This window comes from Lygodium microphyllum, chromosome 14 (genome assembly GCF_053477565.2).
Source record: "Lygodium microphyllum isolate KBCC chromosome 14, Lygodium_microphyllum_v1.1.10, whole genome shotgun sequence".
Classification (NCBI taxonomy): Eukaryota; Viridiplantae; Streptophyta; class Polypodiopsida; order Schizaeales; family Lygodiaceae; genus Lygodium; species Lygodium microphyllum.
The window spans coordinates 5,880,538-5,901,639 of record NC_141148.1 but is presented as its reverse complement, the minus strand read 5'-3'; the positions used below and the strand labels follow the sequence as shown (position 1 = coordinate 5,901,639).

At 40.1% G+C, this 21,102-nt stretch overlaps 1 protein-coding gene across 3 annotated transcripts in view; it reads left to right on the top strand.

The window, feature by feature from the left end:
• The window catches only part of LOC148025279 (tubulin-tyrosine ligase), a 185,185-nt gene that overhangs the window by 25,535 nt on the left and 138,548 nt on the right, over positions 1-21,102 (top strand). For 2 of the 3 annotated variants that reach the window (XR_015693037.1, XM_087692281.1), the window contains exons 2-5: positions 1,587-1,835; positions 2,021-2,145; positions 5,997-6,198; positions 6,273-6,398. Coding sequence is in view for 2 of the 3 variants with exons in the window: in XM_087692281.1 (XP_087548407.1) it covers positions 1,587-1,835; positions 2,021-2,145; positions 5,997-6,198; positions 6,273-6,398 (702 nt within the window). In the remaining variant the exon portion in view is untranslated. The remainder of the gene's footprint in view (positions 1-1,586; positions 1,836-2,020; positions 2,146-5,996; positions 6,199-6,272; positions 6,399-21,102) is intronic. The other variant, XM_087692282.1, reaches the window with a different exon arrangement.

Below are 21,102 nucleotides of genomic sequence, written 5' to 3'. Positions count from 1 at the left end.
TCAGTATGGAGGGGGGAGGGGGAAGCCATTAGTGTACCATTGCCTCCATATGTGGAACTTAGTGTAGATGATAATCCTACATTTGATGATAGAAAGGCTGAGATGGCCAAGATTCTTTATGCTTCAGCTATTGGTAGCTTGATGTATGCTATGGTTGCTACACGTCTTGACATTGCATTTGCAGTGGGAGTGGGTAGCAAGTGCATGGCATATCTTGGCAAAAAGCATTGGGAAGCAGTGAAGGGTATCATGAGGTACCTTAAGGGTACAAAGAACTTGTGTATCTGCTTCAAGAAGCAGAAGTCATCGGTTGTTGGCTTTACGGATGCAGACTATGCTGGTCATCCTGATTGCAGGAAGTCTACTTCAGGATATGTGTTCACTTTCATAGGGGGAGTAGTCTCTTGGATATCTGGGCTACAGAAGTGTGTTGCATGTCTCCTACAGAGGCAGAGTATCAAGTGAGGCATGTAAAGAGGCTTTATGGCTTTCACGTTTGGTGAGAGAGCTTGGCATTATAGAGGTTCCTATCCTCCACTGTGATAGTCAGAGTGCTATCATGCTAGCACGGAATTAATGCAAAGGCAAAGCACATACAGGTGAAGTATCATTTTATCAGGGATGTACTTGACGGCAAGAGCATTGAGCTTGTCAATGTACATACTGATTATAACCTTGTAGACCTTCTCACAAAGGGTCTTCTAGTAGAGCGGTTTGCTCATTGCCACCAAATGATGGGGTATTGGATAGTAAATGTGTATTTCAACTTTGTATATATATAGACTCTTAGTTGATTCTTTCCTCTACCTTCAAGTATGTTGCATTTAGGTGGAAGGTTGTTGGGAATAAAGGGTCACCGTGCCTTCTATGGTGTTCGGGTGTGCACACACCCTTACATATGTACTTTATATATATAGTATCAAAACCTAAAGCGGTACTGTGTGATTATACCCACATTGAGTTGTGCTCTCACTCTCCCCCTCACTCTCTACCTTGCACTCACTCTCTTTCTCTCTTTGCTGACAAACAACTTTGCTTGTCTCGATCCTCGCACTCTTTGTCATAACAAAGCCATCATAGTCAATTGGTCAAACATGATTGCGAGACACTAGGTCATGATTGCACAGCCCGAGAAAAAGATAAGAGACCCATAAGGCAAAAGAGACATTCAAATCTTAAACTAACAACATGTAAATATGAGATTGTACAAGGTATGGCTTTGATGATCCAAAATCGAAGCACCACTATCCCTGGAAGCTGCCTCAATGTTTTATCTATGACAGCTCTTCACACCAGCCATGATCTGCCTCGAAAAGTCTTTGACCATGATAAACTCCGAACACTCCAATTTGCCTTGATCTCACGAATACTTCAGCTGAAGGGCAAGACCCGCTCTTTGGTGCTCTTTTTCAGACCCATATTCAATACTTGAAAACTGTTGCAGAGTTTTAAAATATATACATAGTGCACTTTTGAGAAGCTTCATATTGTCCTTTTAGAATGGGAGGGGTTGTTATAACTTTGCCTAGTGATGTAAATCTGCATGTTCGTATGTTGTATGTTAATCTGCATGCTCAATGTTACAGCTGTTGCAGCACCCTGATCTGGTGAACAGACTTGGTGCTATGATGTGTGTAACTGATGAGGCTGAAGAAGAAGCAGAAGAAGAGAGTCAATGTGAAAAGGATTGCAGCAACAGCACTGTTGAAGATATTATGACTAAAGAAAAGCAAAAAGCAGAGCAACAGGGCCAAGAGGTGTCTTGGTTGGAGCTTGATGATATTGGCATTGATGACGAGAAACTGCTGTCCTTAAACCTTTCAACAAATTTTCCAGTAAACTTTCATCCATGGAACTATCCACCCTTAAATAAATGCCTGAATATATATTTGGGTTGATCCATTTGATTTGCAACAAGTGCTTTATATTTCAGCCTTTAAAAGTCATTAGTTCAGGGAAGTGTACTGTATTGGAATAGTACAACATGATTTTGCTTCTCTAACTGTCTTTTGGATTGCAGAAGCTGGTTGGTCTTAGTTTGTGGGGAAACAAGCTAGAGTCAAAGGATGTGATTCTGGAAGCAGTAACTGGATTGAAATTCCTGAAAGCTTTGTGGATCAATGGAAATCCCATCGACATTAAAGGGTAATCATTCTCGGAAAAGAAAAGTAAATAAATAGTTTAAATGATGTTGAAATGACCACCAAAGCATCCTATGTTAACGTTCTTTGAATGTTAAAGATTAGTGGTGTCTGAACTTGTCCTCCCTGTGCTTCTTGTGCCAGGGGACACATTTGAAGTGCCAACATTCTCTCAGTAACTTGCACAGGATAATGTTTGATGGTGTGGACTGTCAATGAGTCAAAAAGTTCCGATCATGTTTTATTCACAAGCATTATGTCAGCATACTCTCTGCACATGCATTGAACTGTTGCGCCATACTCTCCAGACAGTGCAAACCGGCATCATAATTCAAACCTGTATCATAATGCCTTGGAAGACATTTCCAGCACTTAACCGTTCTTCAAGATTTCTTGGAATGAGTAGTTCAACAACCTTTATCATGTTAATGCTTTACTTGAAGGTTATGACTACGAGCTGGTTGACTCAAATGTCACTATCTTGGAGGCTATGATAATGAGCTGGTGATGCAAATGCCACTATCTTGGAGGATACGATAATGGCATCTGGTGAGGTCAAAGCAGTGTCAGAGCTCTTTTGCAGCAAAAACACCAATCGAATAATGTTCAGCTTACTTTGATAGGACCATGGGCATGACTTGTGCATCTACTTGCTGGCCCAATGGCAGATATGAATTTTTTGTGGACTTCATGATTGTATGATGGCCAGATTCTGAGTTTATGAGGGGCTGTATGCATATATTGATTTCTTGTGAACCCATGTCTGGAGTCAGTTATTAGAGCTTTTTATCCGGTTCAAGTTGAAGTGTTAGTGCCTGATTTAGAAATGTGGGTGCCATCATTAGCCTTAATACTCTCATTTTTCTTATAACTCATGCGACAGGTTTACAAGTTTCAAAACATGGGTGCATGCAGTTTGTGCAGGTCATAAGCAGCAAGAAACTCAGAGTTTTCTTTGCCAGCTTGGATTCAGATCACTTGAAGTTCTTGATCCACACAACTGAATGTCTTGTGCATTGCACATTTGTCAATTCATGCCTTTTGTGTGTGTGTGTGTGTTGTTTGAATATTGTTTTGGAGGACCAGATATCACTTGGTTCAGGTGATCTTTCTGTAATGAGTTTTGTCCTCAGCAATGTCCTCAGGGACGAAGTGAGAAAAGCAATTCTTCAATGAACATACCGACGCACAAGTAGCCTCTGCCTTTGGGTGGTTTTTCCACTCCACCAAATACTCCAGATAAACGGTTGGATAGGATCATTTAGTCCTAAGGTCAAGAACCAATTTGGGTTCAACTGGAACGTAACAAGTAGTATCCTCAAGCTGCGGAACTTTCTCAATCGAAACAATCTGCTCACCTTGTCCTAGTTCTTCTTTCAAACAACTCACGTGGAATATAGGGTGAACTCGGATTTTTGATGGTAAGTCTCAACTCATAGGATATGCTACTTATCTTCTTGGTAGTCTAGAAAGGACCGCTATACCTTGAAGATAATTTATAGCACTTGCTGATAGTCACTGAATTGGAGTGCTTTGGGACTTTAAGGTAAATCTATATGCCTTCTTGGAGCTCTTTGGGAGTACGATGTCAATTAGCATAAAACATAGCACGATCTTGGGCCATTTTAATGCTTTCCCTCGCAAATGTCAATATCTCTTGCATATCATGTAGAAAGTCAACTATGTATTGCATTTGCACCCCCCATGAGCTTTGTTGCATTTGGTGGTTTTGACTCATAACCATACATAAGCATAAACGGACTATAACCAGTAGAGGAATGCTTAGTACTATTATAAGCAAACTCAATTTGAGGAAGATAACACTCCCAATTATATTGCCTATGGGAGATATATGCACGAAGCATATCCTCCATGGTTTGATTCGTCCGTTCAATTTGCCCATCGGTTTTTGGATGGTTTGAGGACGACAAGGGCACTCGAGTTTCCAATTTTTGAAAGACCTTTTGCTAGAAATGGCCAGTGAACTTAGGATCCTAGTCATCAACTATTTCATTGGGCAAACCATAAAGTCTATGAAGTTGTTTGACAAAGAGAATATCCAATTCATGGCTTTTGGCGGTTTTCTTTGTAGGAATGAATTGAGTCATTTTCATCAATCAGTCAACCACAACCCAGATTGTGTCATGACCTCGATTCGTATGGGGCAATCCTACTACAAAGTTCACAGAAATGCTACTCCATTTTCTATCTGAGATTTGTAAAGGATGCAACATCTCTGCCTGTTCAGCTTGCCATATGGGCTGTTTAATGTATTAGACTTTGCTATATGCAGTCACTGTTCAGCTTGCCATATGGGCTGTTTAACATGTCTCTTGTTTTTAGTTGGTATTTGAGATCTTGGCTTCTGTTGTAATAGTTCTATACATTGTATTTTGTTAACGAGATACTTTGATGATATGCATTCTCAATTTTAGGGTTCTCTTAAAAGATATAGGGATGTTACAAAATAATATGGAGGTTTTTACTCTTAAAAAGGATGGTGATTTCAGGTCTCTCTTAAAAGATATGGTGGATGCAATATTTTTGTTTGCTATGCACTAGACAAGAGGGCCATGTTGACCATAATCTTTTCCCCAACAATTGTGGCTTTGGTTCAACAACTTGCTATGTAAAGGAATTTGAATAATAAGTTGTGAAGCCAATGACATTCAAAAGAATTTTCTCATTTCAGATGGATATTCCAAGACTCTATTGACCGCTCTAGATTCTTTGCAAATGGAGTGGTTGGCAGTTCAATTGTGACATGGGAGGTTATTAAGTGTAGCATGACAAGTCTAGAAGGTTGGATGCAGGTAGAAAATGCCGTCCTCTAAAAACAAAAGAGAAGGGATTGACTTCCAAATCCAAAGAAAAGGTTCATAGTGCCCCAGGAGCCTTCATGTTTCACCTTGTAGGTAGCCTTTTGCTATTGTCTCAGGGAGTTGATGATGCTAAGTCAGCTGACTGAGACTGTTAAATCCCTCTAATTGCTAGAGATTCTATGTAGTATGGGACACATGTCTGATGGGTTAGCTGCCCAATGGAGTGGCGAGCTTGGTTGCAGACACTCCTTCCCCTGCTATCCTTGCCACCCTTTCATTGTTCCTATTCCAGAAGGCAAGTTTGATATGGTGCACTTTGAGTCTCAATGGAGATTCAATTGATGGTTTAGCAATGTGCTTAAAACTGAGGAGTTTCATAGGATTTGAACTTTAATGTATTTTGTGTTGCCCAATGACTATATGAACATGGACTGTGCCCTAGGTAATCTAGAAATACCTGAACGGTTTATGACATTGATGGCATTTGCTCTTTGTCTGTTTTTCCTATGTTGATAGCCAATCTTCATATATAGTTTTTTCAGAGAAAAGAAATTTTTATTAATGACACTGCGGAGGAAAAAGATGCCGGAATCCCATGTCCATGTGAAAGCATCCCTCCTTCCCATCTTTATGATGCCAGAATATTTTTTGTGTGGAAAAGTACCTGTTAAAGTATCCAGATGTGCTACTGGAAAATCTTGAAATGGATTGACTGGCTGTAGCTGCAACTCTTGAAAGGCAGGATCATGCTTTGTATAGTCAAACTGTATTATATTATTCTGCTGTTGTTGATTATTACATGTAAGGAGAGAAATTAAGGTTGCTGTGAATGCAAAACTGTGTAATAGTTCTTGCTGTATACGTTTCAACTTCTCAGAATGATGAATTCACATTTTTGTCCAAGGCTTAAATTCCTGTGACTGTATACCGTTAAAAAGGTTTTTCTTTACTCTGATCCAGAACGCTTTTGCCGTTGTTTTGTTAGGTTTGCTGTTTTGTTCTGATAACATATCTACCGGTCTTCATGGTACAGGGGAGTGACATTCTCAAATGCTGTGCTTTCAGTCTTGCCACAACTGGAAATCCTAAACAGTAAATTCACTGACAAGTATGATAAGTGGGCTGTGTGCTTTGCTGCTGGTGTTTCTTGTGAAAGGCCACTTATTGTGAACAGCCTGAAGAATGTCGAAGTTCTGGACCTTTCTAAAAGAAATATCCACATCCTTCATCCCAAGGTAGTTTTTGACTTTGGGCTCCAAAGATAATATGCTTATGCTTCTTGTTTGACATAACTTATCCTACATCACAGATCTTCAATGCATTTGAGATGCCCTTTCTTCATCATCTAAATTTGAGAGAAAATCCTTTGGATTCTGATGCACGGTCCAACACACTGGAGATTTTGCATAGATTGCCAAAATTACGAAGTCTTGAGGTATGCAAAATGCATGAGCAAATATTTGGAAACTTATATTTCCTTTACTTACTCTTTGAAATGGGTTATTTCTTATAAATGACTAAAAATCCTGTACAACATTTACCAAACCTTGTGTAAAGGTCACAAATCTCATCATGTAGCCCCCTGCTCCATGGTCCCACCTGCTTGCTCAGTCATGAAGATGTGTGCATTGTTTTGTATTACTATATAAACATTATTCACTCATGTTACCCAACCATGCATTCTACAATGTCCTTATAACCATGAAGAGGCGTGCGTTTTTGTTTTGCATGACTATACACAATGCTTCTTTAATCAAGCCATGCAAATGAGCTTATCCATTCTTCCAATCAGGATATCAAAGCAAATATCTTAAGACGAATGGTTGCAACCTGCACTTTTCACCAACTGCCAAACATCATTGTATATTAGCTTGAAGCACTCTTGTTTTATTTCTTATCTGCACCACAGCACTATAGGTAGATACTAGACCTACAGAACTATAAAAGTGGCCATGTGTCGTGTAGTGGGAGCATGACTTCGAGAAGAATTGGGCTGCAATGCATGCAGTAGCATTTGAGGCTTATTGCAGATTGAGTATGAGAGTGCCAGCTAGGTTTGAGGTTTTTCCAAAAGAGGTTACTAGAGCTGTGTTTGAGACTTGATTTAAGGATTGCAGATCAATATACCAAGTTGCTGGCCGTTATGCAGTTATTGATGTTGAAAAAGATGTGGCTTCCGCAAAAGGAGTTTCTTAGCTTCTTGATGAAACATTAGATTGGCGAGACCTTGAGCACAGTAATGTATGGACTTGATGGATGTTATGGTGAATTAAGGGCTGTCCACGTCAACTCACTCCAATGATCTGAACCCTTAAAGTTCCTTGAACTAGGGCAAGATAGTAGATCAAGATTCAAGAAGTCAAGGAAAACATTACTGATTTCATGTGACAAACTAATGATTGGTGGATCAAGATGAGGGTTATGATTCCAAAAAGGGGGTTGTACAGCAGCATGGGGGGGGGGGGGGGGGGGGTTACTTTCTACTTCTAAAGTTTGAACATTTGAACGAAGTCTTTCCTCGCTCATTGTCAAAGGCCATATTAGTGACTTTTTGCATGTTGATCTCTTCCAAAAGCGGGAACAGTTGATTAAAGGTTTTGAAGCCTCAAAGTTCTTTGGGAAGATTTATGCATGCTGAAGCTGTTGCCGAGTGGGATGGCATTAGTGGGAGAGGCCGAAGGGTGTCAGAAGTGGGTACAACGATGGAAGTGTGTGAAACTTCTGTAATAGAGTGCACAACACAAGAGAGAAAAGAAAAACTGCAAAGAAAAAAAGAACACTGCAAAGAGAACTGAGAACAATGCTTAGGAAGTGTAATTCGCACAATGAGACACGAGATAGTCGAATACAACAGCGAGTCACTGATTGAGTGGGCACTAGCACTGGCTTCCTCTCTCCAAGGAACCTGTTGTAGGAGTATGGAGAGATGATATGCAGAGGAGGGAGTTTTATTGAGAGATGGAATGGTATGCTCTAATTCCACTTTGAGAAATGGTAGGGTTTGTGGGGAGAAACGTGAAGTGTATGGCAAACATGGAGACAAGGAAACTTACAAACACTAAAGAAGAAGATGGATGGATAATGATGAACACTGTATCATGTTGAATGAATCATACTGATACAATGGAGCGAGCTTGGAGAAAGCTGCACTCTCCTAGTAGCTCATTAGGCGACAACACTTTCAAGGGATCTACATTGTGAAGGGAGAAAAATGTAAACTTTCGGGTAGAGTGTTGATGAAGAGGAAAAGAGCTGCTCTATGGAGGGAGCAAAATGTAGTCGTTCGGGCAATGGAATGTTGGAGTAGACATTGGACCACGAAGAACAACAATAGAGCGAGCTCCCTCTACTGCTGTCGGAGATGTGGAATATGCTGAAATCTATTTGAGATGATGGCTACTGTGAAGACAACTGCTAGGCAGTCCTTTAAGAGTGAAAAAAAGAAACGGAGGTATCTGATGTAGGGCTGATAAAGAGGGTGTAGCCTGCCAGATTGCCTGAATTTGCTGCAAACAAAGCCTCCATTAAGTGATTGATGACTGGAAACCGTTGCTTGGGTGTTGGGGTGGCAGAGTTGGGGGGGGGGTATGCCGTGTCGTAGGGGGGTGAGGTGGGGTGGGTTGTCGATGGAGCAAGCACCACTACTCTCATAGGTGCAATCGGCTCCAACGGCAAGGCATACCTACAAAGCCCGGGACTGCCAGTCCCCCCACACAGCCCAAAGCATTAGTGAGTGCACCGGATCCAGTTGAAAAATGATAACACTAGAGATGGTGACGGTGATGGAGATGGTAATGAAGATGCAGTGTGCTGCCAGCAGCCCTTGCAAATGCCAAAGAAGAATGACCAAGTTGGAGTGTGCACTTGCAAGAGGAGGAAGAGAATGATATGCCCCAAAGTGGCCGTTGGCTATATATAGCCAAAAGGAGTCAAAACTGACTGAGTAGCAGATTGGGGCCTCAAAAATACAATCCACGATCTAAAAAATTGCTGACCAGCCCAAATAATGCACCAAATGCTGCTGGCCTGAGCAAAATAGACCGCCTTGCTCCAAACGTGCACATACTGAATGCTGGCCACTCCGCGAAGGCTGAGAACAGGCTGGATGCGGTGTGAACACACCTAAAGCAATTGAAAAAGAAATGCATGCTCTAGAAAGGACTGTCTCCTCCATCAAAACACATGACATGCATGTCAAAGCTCCTAATGTCTACATTGTTTGAGTCAGTTTGAGGCTCATAGATATGGGATGACAGACCATAGTGCATGACAATTATGATTGCTAACACCACCTCTCAGATCTTGGATGTGGTTGAAGGCCGAAGAAGATGCAAATCCGAGGGTAATAGGAAGAGTGCTAATGCCGATGTAGTTTATCGATGTAGATGGCCAATGAAAAAGCTCCTCATGATCTTGGGAATCTTGCTCTGAAACTCTAGGGGCCAAGGAATCCACAGCGGCATCATTGATATTGCCCCCTTTGAAAGGGATGGGGGTTACAAGGGAACCACCAGAGGAGATGGTGGGGGATGGGAAGGAACTTGTGGAACAAAGGGTGCACAATTGAAAACAGGTGCATCAATAGACAACTGCCTTGGGAGGACCTTGCATAAGGGGAATGGAGCTTGTAAAGCCCTCTCTTGCCAACATGTCGCAAAAATAGCTTCTGTGGAAGAATCCTCAAGAAAGATGGCTTGCTCAGTGAAGACAACTTGGGTATCAAGTCTAGTAAAGCCATGAATAGATAGGAGTAGAAAGCATAGGTTAGGAACATGTAGGACTTCCAAAATAGAGCTCGATGAATGGGCTGGCAATCATAGCAAAGTGTCAACACCACTAGTAGGCACTGAACAAATGTTAGTAAAAGTTGACAAGATCCCTGGATGAATGAAGATCTAGTAGCAAATCTCCTCTTGGAGTTGTACGACTTGAAGCAATGTTGTCAATAAGCCAAGGCCTGTTGGAAGATGAGGCATCCATTGGAGAAGGCTTCTCCAATACATGGATATGAAGGAATACAGATTCATGGATAATAGTTGTTGTACAAGTAGAGAAAGGCTCAGTTGAGTTAATTTCATCCTTTGTTCCTCCACAAAGGTGAGGGTACTTTTTCTAACGTTTCTTCTTGGATTGTGTCCCCTTCCCAAAGACTTTACTCGTGATTTATGTATGGTTGGTATAGTTAATTTTTAGAGTAAGAATTAATAATTAAATTAATTCATAGAATCAATAATGTGAAAATTAATTTAATTGGTTTGAAATGCAATTAGAAGGCTGCCGCTTGGCAAAAGTTGCCCATGCAAGTGAGGGAAAGGTTATTGGACATTGGTGGAGCCTCATTCCAATAGGGTGGGAATTGGGAGAGGAAGAGAGAGAGCTGCTGTTGCAAATTTCCAGCCATTGGTGATCAGCTCAGCCATTGGAGGTTGTCAAAGAGCTGCCCTCAATTGAGGAGGAGGCCATTGGAGGCAAGTGACAGTCCATGTAGGCTATACAGGCAGGTGACAACAATTTTGGGGTCCACAAGGGTAGGCAACTGCATGTGGGGCTCTTGTTGATGGTGGGTTGTAGTCAATCAGCTATTCACAACAAGGCAACATTAAATTTCAGCCAATTTTGGCAATGAGATTCTAAAATTTCTCTCTATAGCTTCCTCTCTATTCTCTTAGCCAATTCATGGCTTTCCTCTAGAGATCTCCCACATTCAATCCCAAGTGGGTGCAATTGAAGAATTTCTGGTGCTAAACCTTAATTTATAGTAGAAAGTATGGTTTACTAGCCACCTTGGGATAGTGCCCAGAATTCACGACCTAGTACATGAAATTCAGTAGTTAAAATATGGGGATTTTAAGAGAATTTGTCATCTAGGGAATAGATTGAGGCCAACATTAAGTTTGGGGCAGAATTTGTCATTCGAGGAGCATATTAAAGGCTAACCACCAAGCAAACCAAGGGGCAAATTGGTTTGAATGCTTGTTGATTGCTATGGATAGCAAGATATATTGAAGATTGAAGGAGATCAGGTTGGATCTCAAGGTACTTCAACCTCTAGCAATACAAGTTAAAGAAATATTGCAAGGGGTGCCAAATTTGGAGCCAATCGAGTGTCCAACGTCCAAGATCAAGTGGTAACATTTGCATTTTTTACCAGCCTATTCGAGAAGAAAGGTTGGTTTGATGGTTCCATTGCTGGGATACCATCAATTCTCTTTACTTGGCAAGCGCAAGGCACCTGACTGAAGGTCATAAGCTTTGCTCTAGTTTCGAAATTGCGTTTAGCTGAGCATTTACTGCAAGAATGTCTTTAGATAGTGAGATGGGATTAAGTAGGGATGATGTCTCTCAATGTCTTTAAGAGCTTAGAGATAGCTAGATACACCGAAGGAAGAGCCAATGCACTAGCATGATGTTCTAAATGTGGGTAATGAGCATAAGCAAATGATGCCAATTGGGCAATTGATGCTTATGCAAGGCCAATTTGGAAGTGTCAATCTAGTGCTTTTTGGATAGCAAGGCATGCATGCTAATGTGGGTCACTCGAGATACTTTGGTGGTTTAGTTTTCCAAGCAATGGCTAATAATGCTTCAACCATGGAGATGCAAGGATTAAATGCATTTGGTATGCAGCCACCTATGCATGGTATGCAAGGCCCAATGTATTTGGGTATGTCAAGTGAAATGAAAAACCCAATGTATAGGAATGTTGGCATGATGCTGGGGCGCAAAGTGGCAAGTTTGGCAATGTATATATGGAGTTCATTGTGTTTGGGACTCATGATATTAAAGCTGGTTATGCAAATGCTTTGTATAGTGCTAGTCATGAGGGAAATGCAGCCAATGCACCCTTCTTGGCAGCAATGTGAAAGTTTCAAGGATCTATGTGGTCCAAAGAGACGAAGGCCTAAAACCTAGCGAAGATTTCGAGGCAAATAAAGTTAGAGATAAAGTTTCCACGTGCTTCTTGGTGAAGTTTTATTATTGTTTCACCTATGATGGATGCAATGGATAGAGCAGGGTGACTTGGAAGACCATCCTCAATGTTGCACTTTACCTTGATGTATTTTAGCTAGAGCTGACTTTGGATTGGGCTCATTGGAGTTTAGCAGAGCATAGAAGGTCCAGAGTATTGCCTGATGCTCAAGGTGGAGGTTGCACGTCCACTCCCCTAGTGATGAACAACTTAGTTATGTAGCGGAAATCAGATATACTTAATTTGCATCTAGGGTATTGTATGTTGACAATATTTTTGCCATTGGGATCACTATCCAATGTACTAATCATTGTGGATTGATATGCAAATGTGTATGGTTTGCACCTAGACTCTTAAAGTGTACATTTGCAAGGTTGCTAGCATGTACGGAATACATGGAATGTACATTTTGGATGTGATGTAAATTTGTAAGGCATGTATGGGATACATGGATGGATGGAATGCAGTGTATATTTGCATGTGATACAAGAGAAGTACAATTGCATAAGTTACATGCGTTTTGTAGTTGATGTATGCTATCACATGGTATATCATTGCTATGAGGTGTTGTTTATGCTTAGTTCATGTATTACTTTGCCTTGGTTGTTAGAATAGTATTGGGTTTTGGTATGCAGATACACCCATTATGGTTTTGAGAGTGGTTATGATTCATGCATGTGGATCGTAACCAGTTTAAGTGGTTGGAATTTTAGATATGCAGAAGGCATGAGCATGGTTAAGCAATAGGTGCACATGTTGTTTCACTATGATGCCAGCATGGGTCAATAACTACTCAAGGATACTTGGGAGACAAATTGGTTAAGCCAATTTAATTATTGGTTGGTGAAATTAATATTCTTAGCATTAGAATAAGTATTAAATGAATTGTCAGAATTAATATTCTAAAATTTCATTTAATAAACTAGATAATGATGAAAAATGGGATTATAAGGCTGCCACTTGGCAAAACTTGCCCATGCAAGTGGGAAAACAGTTTGGGGGACTGTTGGAAGTCTATTCTTGCCATTGTGAGAGAGGAGGAGACTCTTGGAGAGTGAAGAGAGGTTGTTGAATTGTTCTACAGAATTGGAGACCTGGCAAGATGTTGAAAACAATTGTTTGAAGATCCACAACAGCGTGTGACAGTCGCAAAAGGGACAAAACAGGTAGACAACAATACTTGGATGTTGGTGACAACCATTTTTGGCTCCCAAACTGAAGGTGAATGCAGGTTGGACTCTCCTAATTAGGATAGTAGCAAATTGGAGGTGGTTTTTGCGAAGCAAATAAGAAAAATCTCTCTCTATAGGATTCTCTCTCATTCTCCTGTGATTTTTGAGCTCTCCTTAACATTTTCCAGTAGTTTGAGTCATCAAAAGAAGTGATTTGAATCAATCTCTGCTGTAAACTCTGATTTCCTAATTTAGAGCAGAAACTAGTGTTTTGATAGCTACCTTGGGATACTGAATTTTGGGAAGATTCAAGAGGCCAACGAGCCAATTTCAATTTGGGATAAGTTTGTCTCACAAGGAGTAGGGTGAAGGCCAATTCCCTAAGCAAACCAAGGGGTAAATTGGTTTGAAGGCTTGTTGGTCATTAATGATAGCAAGTAGCACTTAGATTAGTAGAGGAAATCGATAAATTTTAGTTGTACTGCATCCATTTTGCAATAAAAGATAAAGAAAGACTGGAAGGGATGCAAGCTTTGGGGCCAATAGGTTGTCCATTGTCTAAGATTTAAGAGGTAAAGTGTGCATTTTAATGTATGCGAGCTAATTACTTGTTGCAATTACTATTAAATTAGGTTATTACTGCCCTATTTGAGGAGGAAGGTTGGTTGGTTTCATGGTTCCATTGCTAGGATATCATCAAATCCCTTGACTTGGCGGGCCGGAGCCACCTGATTGAAGGTTAGAAGTTTTACCCAAGTGTTGAAATTGTGTTTAGCTGAGCATTTACAACAAGCATGTCATCTTATAGTGAGATGGGATGAAATAGTGATGATGCATCTCATTCTGAAAATGCACATAATGAAGGGGAAAATGGAAAGCCTAATTTTAAACCAGGCTTACAGTATGGACAACAAGGAGAGAATGTGGTTGTTGACCAAGAAGTGGGTTCTTCAAGGCCACAAGGTGCTAATGACCAGCAAGGAAATGAAGAATATGATGACTAGTTCAAGGCTCGGTTGAAGGCAGTAGTTGACATCTTTGTCCAATTGGCTAAAGATCCACGGTTTGATAGATTTTTGAATTCTCCTAAAAAGGATAGTAAGGGCAAGAAGATGATGTCATCTTCAATGGCCTTTGGGCATTGAATACCCAAACACAAGGCCATCTTGGTAGTGTCAATCCAATGGGTTTTGGATATCTGGGCATGCATGCAACGATGGGGCAGCTAGGATACTTTGGTGGTGATACTATTTTTCATGCTATGGTGGATGAGGGACTGCGTATGCGAATGTATGGCACAACTTCTCATGGTATGTAGCAATCAATGCATGGTGTGCAAGACCCAATGTATCTTAGTATGGTTAGTACTATGCATAACTACATGTATGGCAGCATTGGTATGATGCTCGGGGCACAAGTGGCATGTTTGGTGATGCATTTGCATCCCTTGCTTATGGGGCTCAAGGAATGAGTGGAGGATATGTAAATGCTTCTTTTGGTGTTGGTCATGATGCAAATGCAGCAAATGCACCCTTTTTGCTGCAAGTAGTGTGTAACAACTTAACTTCCAAAGGGGTTGCAAAAGACTTTGATGAGGATAGAAAAGGGGTGAAGTTTGAGTCCTTCAGTGGTAAATAAGAAACCCTCGACTTTTATTCAACAGTTTGATATGCAACCTATTTGGAAGGAAACTTCACCGAATCCTCTAAAATTTGGAAGGCAACCACTTTTTTCAAGGGGAATGCATTGCAATGGCGATCCACGCTCTTAATGCAAGGTAGAGCACTATCAACATGGGTACAATTTAAGCAAATATTTGCATTGAACTGGTTGACTAGTACATTTGAGGTGGACATTATAATAGCTTGGAACAATCTTGATGCAACACAATGCAAGAACTTGGAACAATATAATAAGAAGTTTTGGGATGCCTTGCTTCTAGTAACTTCTTATCGTTTGGTTCCTTTTCATGAGTAAGTGAAAGAGTATGTATGTGGGTTGTCGAAGGTAATCAGGGATTTTTGCATTAAATTCATTGTGTCTAGCATGTCTCAGCTCATATAGACATAGGCTATAGCCAATGCATTGCTATTCGGGTTTCCAAGAAAGTGGAGAGAAGTCGAATATGAAGTTGTGAAAGCTTAAGAAAAGGGGCAAATCTGAAAATCAGCCTCAAGAGGTCAAAATAACAAGGAAAGAGCTACAAATAAATGTTGTGTGTGTGAATAGGAAGGTCACGGGGTTAAGGACTATGCCAATAGGCAGCAAGCTAGAAAATAAAAAAATCCCGAAGATTTTAAGGGTAAGAAGCCCAAAACGTTAGTTGGATTGATGCCAGATGTTGTTAGTGACTAGTCCAATGATGATATGTAGAGCATGGGGCAAAATCAGAGATGAACATGCTTTGATTTTCTTTGATAATGGAGCACGAACCAATTTTATCTCTATGGACATGGCAGCCCGTCCAGCCAAGAGAGAAGATGCGATGGAACCCATAGGAGAAGTTGGTATGGCATGCAACAGCCATGTAGAGCTTGTCATATCGCTCCTTGGAAAGCTTCATTAGAATATTGAGGGATATGTGAATAGTGAAGAGTTTTTTATTGCTCTAGTTGAGGATTGTCTTGCTTGATATGCCTTTGTGCCATCGTGTGGATGCAATGACTGATTCGGATGCAAAATAATCACTATTTAGCATAAGGGCAAGACCCATACTTTGGATGCAAACTTGAAAGGTGAATATATCCTAGTTGTATCAACTACTGCCGTTTCCAAAGTAATGAAAAATCATCTTTCAATGTACTGGGTTTTACTAAGGATAAGGTTGATAATGAAAATATTGGGAACATGTCAAAAGTAGGAAAGGATCACATTTTGAAAAAATATGTTGACTGCTTCTCTTAGTCACTTTCGGTATAGCTATTGCCTGAAAGGCCAAAAGATCATGGTATAGATCTTTCCCTAGAAGTAATCCACCTAATAAGCCACCCTGTAGGGTAAGTGCAGCCCAGCAAGAGAAGGTAACGGGTTGGGTGAATGAGCTCTTAACTCAGCCTAGCTCATCTCCCTTTTGTCTTCTACTAGTTTTTTGGTGCATAAAAAGGATGGTTCATGGTGTATGTGCATTAACTATCGTGCCTTCAATAAAATCATGATAAAGAATCGGTTTCCGATCCCTTAGAATCGGTGATGTTATTATGAATAGATTACAGGGGGGCAACCATATTCAACTGTATAGATTTGAAAAGTGGGTATTATCAAATTTTCATTAGGTCGGAGGATATGCCTAAGACAACTTTCAAGTCATCTTTTGGATTGTATGAGTTTCTTGTCATGCCTTTTGGACTTAGAAATGCTCCTGCCACTTTTAATCGGATGATAGATCGTATCTTCAAGCGACATAGGGGATTTGTGGACATATTTTTTGATGACATGATTATCCACTTAAAGAATGAGACAGAGCATCGAAAGCATTTGGCCATTATATTCAATGAGCTACATAAGCATAGATTGGTCATTACTGACAAGAAGAGTGGACTTTTCTTGCACGAGATTCACTTTTTGGGGCACATATTGTCGGCTGATGATATTTGTATGGACCATGTGAAGGTTGAGGCAATATGTTCATGGCCATCTTTGAGGAATGTACATGAGATCCATACCTTTTTGGATTTATGCTGCTATTATAGGAAGTATCTATGCAGTTTTGTTGAAATTGTATCTTGACTGCATGCTCTGTAGAAGAAGGGTGTACCTTTAAGTGGACAACAATGAAAATTTCAGCATTTGAAAAGTTAAAAGAAACAATGACTTCAAATCTTGTGCTCGTGTTGCATGATCTAAGGAAGTCATTTGTCGTTGAGTGTGATGCATGTGAAAACATTATAGAGACTGTTTTTCCGCAAGATAGCGAGGTTGTGGCATATAAGAGTTGTGTTCTCCATGGTGCAAAAATGAATTTGCAGGTTTATGAGAAAGAATTGCTTATTGTAATTCATGCACTTTCGACATAGAAATACTATCTTTTAAGGGCCGATTTCATGGTGCAAACAAACCATCATATATTGCCCTGTGTCTTCACTTAGACTAAGCTGTATGAGAAGCCCATGAGATGGACTAACTTCTTATCTATGTTTCATCGTTAAATTGTGCACATAGGTGGGAAAAAGAATGTGGTGGTTGATGCATTGTCATGTAAGCCTCAGATATCGAGTGTCAGTATGGAATATCACATTGACTTTGATGCCATGAAAGATTAGTATGATGGTGATTCGGATTTTGCGAATGTATATGATTAGCTTTCCAACGGCCATAGTTGTGAGCACTTTGTGCTTAGAGATGGTTTTCTGATAATGCATAGATAATTGTGTGTCACCAAGTAGTTGAGACCTAAAGTGATCATTAAGAGTCATGCTCCTCTTTATGCAAGGCATAGAGGGATTGATGCTATAGTTAGAGCAATGGAACATTTCTTTTATTGGCCTTATTCAAGACATGATATTGACCAGTTTGTGATGACATGCATCATATGTTAGAAAGTGAAATATGATAGGCAAAAGATGCTAGGTTTATTGTAGTCTTTGCCTATTCCAGATAGGCCTTGGGAGAGTATTGCTATGGATTTTATCTTTGAGCTTCTTAGGACACCTACATGGAATGATGGGATATGGATCATTATTTGCAAGTTTGGCAAGCAGACCCATTTCATTCTAGTGAGGAAGAAGATAAAGGCTAATCATGTGGCATGCTTATTTTTGCAGCATGTGTTTGAGTATCATACCATGCTAGACTTGATTATCAGCGATTGAGACCCTCAGATAACCAATTTATTTTGGAAGGGGCTGTTTGAAAATATTGGGACTGTGCTGAAATTTTCATTGTCATTTCATCCACAAATAGATGGTTAGTCAGAAGAGGCAAATTCTACAGTGCTTGATTTGTTGAGATGCTATGTTTCTGAGCATAAGTCGTAGTGGGAGCAGTATTTGCCTTTGATAGAATTTCATACAATAATACCGTGCATAGTTTCATTGATAAACCTCCATTTGAGATTGTGAAAGGTGGCAAGAAAATGCCTCCTATTTTGCATACAAAGAACAAGATCTTTGAGGTTGATTGGTATGTAGAAAACGTGGATATAGTCTAATGCAAAGGTTAAATATGCTCTTTAGAGGTCGCAATAGAAGCAAAAGGAGCTTGTTGAGGCCTTTTTATGGTGATGCGCCTGAGGATGTATTTGTAAAAATTCAGCAAGAGGTTGAGGAGCTAGATGAGATCTTGGTATCAATGCAAATCTTGGCACATAAAGAGAGAAAAATCAGAGATAAAGTTTTGAGAAGGTATTTCATGAAGTTTTAGAACTATTCACCAATGATTCACCAATGGATGCTAAGTGGATGGGATAGGATGACTTGGCAGACCATTTGAAACGAGCCTTCCTTCTCAAATAGGATGGTAATTCCTTGATCAAGCACTTAATTACACCAATCAGCATTTAAACCTAACTTGAAATGCACACTTTACTCTCAAAATTCTTGGACAATGAACACCGTGTTGGTTCCAAAACTAGTGTTCCTTTTAGTACTTCTTTATCTTCAATTGGTAATGGATTGATTGGAAGTTGAGATTCCACAATCTCCTTGGCTGATCCAGAAGCCCTTCTCTGTACCAATAATTAACAAACAAATTGGGTAATGTGTCCCTTGAGTTTTACCTAGGACTGGCTCAAAATTGGACCTCAAGTGGCCAAATGCTGCCCCAAATTTACAATGGATGGCTTGTGTTGATTTCAGTGTACAATCCTTCTCCTGTTGCACGGGTCTTGAGGTGGCTGCTAAACCCTAATTTCGGTAGAAATTTATGGTTTACAGTAGACCTTCCTTTGTTGTCCACCAAATATGACTGAAATTTGCTTCAAATGGCTGAGAAATGCTGAGATCTTTTGAGAATTGACCAAGGGAGATAAGAGAATGCTAGAGAAGAGAGAAATTCCTGATTTCCACACGGAAAATAGCTGTAATTGATTGCTACTTGCTCTGAGAAGCCTAGATTGTTGTTGCTTGCTGCTAGGGGAAGTGCCCAACTGCTCTCGCCTGCATGTATAGGGATCATAAATGCTATTGCTTGCATCACCAAGGTCTCCTACAAGAGTAGGGAGCCTCTTGGATGTCTCCGTAGCAGCAAATTCTGCTTAGCAGCCTTCTCTTCCTCTCCCACCAGAGCTGAAAATTGAGTTAATGGTTGAGATTCAACCCCAAAAAACGTTTTCTCAGTTTGCATGGGTATTTATGCTAAGTGGCAGCCTTTAAACCCAATTTTTAGCATTATCCAACCATTAAACTTGTTTTTAGAGTTAAATAATTCTGAATATTTCAGCTCTTCTAACCCTGCTTAAAATTAAACGTTAGCAACCATAATTAAATTGGCTGGGCCATTTGCAACATGGAGTAGTTCCCAACCTCTCTTGATTCTCAGATTGGCTTTAATTAATTAGTTAATGCTGGTTCATAGTGTCAACATTGACACTTACTGGCCAAACAACTATCCTAGGATCAAAATTGACACCAATTGATGCTCAAAATCCAGTTGGCATAACTTATCATAACTTTTTCCTTTGACACCCACTCTATCCTTAGCGTCATTGGCCTATTACCGTGAAATGAATGGCATGTGCATCACGTGCTAAATAACCTTGCACATTTGATTAGTAACTTAATCAAATTTTATCGGCAAGATTAAAGCATCTCAAAATTTCACGTCCTCGTGACAGACCTCCCCCTTGAAATCCGTGCAATCATCCTTGATTGCATTGCATTGTGCCAAAGCAAAAGCATACTGCATTGGAATTTCCATAAGACATCACAGTCAGAACATTGGCCATTGTTGGCTAACCATGCAACATGCTCCAAACCTGCTGAAAATTTCCAGCGAGCATAAACATCGGATAATATTGAGAAACAGTCTAGAATTGTTGCTACAAACCTATTGGATGCATCCATAACTCATGTTTTGTTTTGACCTCACAACCATAGTAAAGGATATTCTTAGCATAAACCATGGCTGAAACTATCAATGCCATTTACTAACATGCTGCTGTCCATGGAACCAACTGTAAACCATTGAAAACTAAGCATAAACTGATAACTTGCTGATTTAAGAACTGATCATAATTTGATGTAAATGCAATCTCAAAACTGATTACAAACTGATTGCAAATACTAATTACTAACCGATCCAAAAATTGATGCAAAATTGATCCCAAAAGTGACTACAAATGATTCTCAAATTGATAAAAAAGTGAGCTGAAACTGATCAGAATTTGGTGTCAAGATTGAGGCAAAAACTCATGCCAAATTGTAGTGATCTCATGGTAGACATATTGTCAGCACAATACCGTGGATGCATTTTGAATAAATCCGAGATTCACTACCTTCAACAATTGGTGGAGTGGAAGTGCTACCTCCCCCTTGAGCATGAGGCAATGTTTGGGACCCTTGCTTTGTTGAATGTGATAGAGTCCGAACTGAATGGCGCTATCTAAAAGGCATCTAGGTAAAGCTGCAAGAACAGAGGATGGTTTGCCAAGTCATCCTCTTCCATTCATTTTGCATCCATTGGTAAATAGTTCTGAAACTTCACTAAATATCTTCTGGAAACTTTACCTTTGACCTTTCTTTTTTTATGTGCCAAAATTTGCTTGGGTAATAATTCATCTAGCTCCTCAACTTCAAGCTAAATTTTACTAGATCCATCCTTCGACATATCACCATGAAAAGACCTTCATAAAGTGAGATGAAAAGCATTGTGTATCCACCAATGTGGCGGTAATTTCAATAGATATGCCACGTCACTGATATTCTCCAACACCTGAAAAGGCTCATAGTAACTCATACTCAACTTGGGATACAATCTCTCTTTCTTTCATTCTTTTCAGTCTTGGCTTTGCAAAATGCGGCAATATATAATCACCCTTTGCGAACTGCAAAGTACTTCTATGG